The 2,959-nt window shown below is 35.3% G+C and overlaps 1 protein-coding gene across 1 annotated transcript in view; it reads right to left on the reverse strand.

The window, feature by feature from the left end:
- Positions 1-98: 98 nt before the first annotated feature.
- Positions 99-2,959, reverse strand: part of LOC117121220 — a gene marked incomplete at both ends in the record, with an annotated part of 15,579 nt that continues 12,718 nt past the window's right edge. The window contains one exon of the mRNA XM_033266347.1: positions 99-218. Coding sequence (XP_033122238.1) covers positions 99-218 — 120 coding nt within the window. The remainder of the gene's footprint in view (positions 219-2,959) is intronic.

A 2,959-nucleotide genomic window follows, 5' to 3' on the forward strand; every position in this document is an offset into this window, starting at 1 on the left:
CATTTTATAAGGACAGTCACCAGTCCTACATATATGAATATGATGACAGTAGAATAATGGGGTGTTATAAACATAGTTTTATTCTGCTTTTGACTTACTTTAGTAATGTTTGTGAACGTTGTGCAATAATCATTACTTTGCCCTTTGTATAAGACCTTTTCGGAATCTAAAGATGATATAATCACAACTATTCTTTTTCCATTGCCTATTTCTGTCACCTGAAATGTAATAATAATAATAATAATAAAAATAATAATAAAAATAATAATAATAATAATAATAATAATAATAATAATAATAATAATAATAATAATAATAATAATAATAATAATAAATTGCTATAAATTGCAAAAAAATGACTCAATGCGTGAATAGAAGAAAAATTATTATTTAATTAAAACAATAGTTGAAATGTTGAGGGCGCTATAATAGTTTTTAGGCGAGAGCGCAAGGTGGTTGTTGTTGTTTTTCGATCATGGCTGTTGACCGGGTTTTCTTAGAAAATAAAGAAACAAAACAAGTTTAAATGCGATTGTGTTCCTTTATGACAGTGAGCAGTAATAAAATATTGGAAAGCGTCAATCCAAATGGTAGCAGAGCGAGGTTAAACAGTTAAGTTAATCCTGAAAACTCTCACTGTTCGTCCGAACTTAGGCCTAGTAAATGCTAGCCTAAGACTAGGATGGGAAAATAACGTTACGGTCCAGCAACAAACAGCGTTGAGACAACCTGAATAATTAATATAGCCTGCAGCGCGGTGCTGCTAATGGCATCAGCGAGTCGGCTGTTTCAGCAAATTCTAGAACATTCGAAACACTGCGAGTGAATAATTAAAACACTTTGGATGTAAAGGCCTATGATGAGCGTCGTACGATTATGCTAGTATATTGAACATTAAATAAACAACGACGAATAAAGAATACAAATTGTAGTGAACTTTACATGATAATTCCAATTCTGTAAACATTGAATTGTGTTGTGATATTAAACATTAGCAATGGCGGAGAAAATAAATAAATTAAAAATAACACGTAGAAACAGAAAGGGTGCTCTGACCAGAGCATTATCGGGGATTGCGAACTTGTTGAAAGAAGGTGTTTATGAAAAAATAGAGGTGGAAAGCAGAATCTTAATGTATAGACAAATGTATGCAACAATTGATTGATTGATTGAGTTGATTAACCTAATAGAAAATGAGGATGATTATTTAAAAGAAGAAGAATGGATGGAAAATTGTCAAACAGAATATATGTCAGCGATACGGGAATTGAAGAGCCGAATAAAGTTTAAAGAGAAAGAGAATAATGAAACTGATAATGAAAACACCAGTATCAATAGTGACACCGTGAACCCAAGTAATGGTAGCAACAATGAAAACACCAGTGTAAACAGTGACACCATGAACCTAAGTAATGGCAGTAGCAATGAAAACACCAGTATTAACAGTGATGCCTTGAGCCCAAGTAATGGCAGTAGCAATGGAAACACCAGTACTACTAAAAGTGATAAAGGGACTAAAGATAATGTAGTGAGTAATGACATAGCCCTGAGACTGGCTTTGGAATTACCTAAGGCTGAGGTTAGTGATTTCAATGGGGAACCAGGTAATTATTGGGCATTTATGTCCAATTTCGAAACAAATATCGCAGCAAGGGTTAAGTAATGATAGTTCAAAACTACAGTACTTGCTGCAGTTATGTAAAGGAAAGGCTAGGGCATGTATTGAAAGTACTGTGTTGTTGGGTCCTGAAGGTTACCATCAGGCAAAAGAAATCCTGAGAAAACAATTTGGCCAACCCCATTTGGTACTGAATGCTTTAATGGGTAATCTTTTGAATAGGAAACCTTTAAATGGAGGAGATCATGAAGGGTTATGGTTGCTGGTGGGAGACATGAAAAAATGTTACATAACATTAACTAAAATGGGTTATACAAATGACTTAAATAGCACGTCAAACTTACTCAAAGTTCAGGGGTTATTACCAAAATTCCTACAAGCTAAGTGGGCCAATGTTGCCCATGAGATACTTCAGAAACGAGAACCCATCTTCCAAGATATGTTAAAATTTGTAGAGGGTCAGGCAGAAGTTAATAGCACTATGTTTGGGCGCCATGTAGAGGTAAATCAAAAGGTAAATAATAAATCAGTTGAGGTTAAAAATAAAAGAGTCTTTCATAGCTGTACGAAGCCAGAGAGAAATTATGATAAATGTGTATGTTGTAAAGGTATCCATAGGTTGTGGGAATGCCATGAGTTCAAAGATAAACATGTAGATGATCGATGGAATCTAGCCAGCAAAGAAAAATTGTGCTTCAAGTGTTTAGGTAATCACATGTCTAAGACTCTGTCTCTTATACACATCTAGATGTGTATAAGAGACAGACCTAATCTTGACCCGCTTGTCAGAATGGAAATCGACGTGGTAGGTACGTACGTACAGGCATAATTTCGTTAATAATAGAGGATACACATAAATCTCGCGTCAAATTCACAATGTAATAGAAAAGGCTGAAAACCGTAACTAGTGGTGACCAGGAGCGTATAGATTCAGGTGGGATAATTTAATAATTATTATCGTTTTTATTTGTTTATTCGGTACTGACATGTACTTCTTCAGTTATTTCAATGTGGTAAGCAGTGACGTAACAACAATAAGCCCTCAGTACCAGCTAAAACTAGGGGCTATATCTTGAGGGGCCCCGGGATAATCATCAGCATTTTCCAACTTTTCCCCGAATCAGCCGAGAAAATGTAAAACATCAAATTACGTTCTTGAACAGACAATTGACGAGTCATGCATGGCACTGGATCTACGTAGACCCAGTCCCACTGGTAGTATGGCCCACAAAAGTATTATCCAGGGCCCCAGAATTATTTGTTACATCAGTTTTCTTAATTGACGTATAATATGTTGTCACGCTATATTTTTCTTTTCAGTGGACTGGGATAGTATATTGC

This window comes from Anneissia japonica, unplaced genomic scaffold, assembly GCF_011630105.1.
Source record: "Anneissia japonica isolate Jap-2015-1 unplaced genomic scaffold, ASM1163010v1 scaffold930_len16149_cov111, whole genome shotgun sequence".
NCBI lineage: Eukaryota > Metazoa > Echinodermata > Crinoidea > Comatulida > Comatulidae > Anneissia > Anneissia japonica.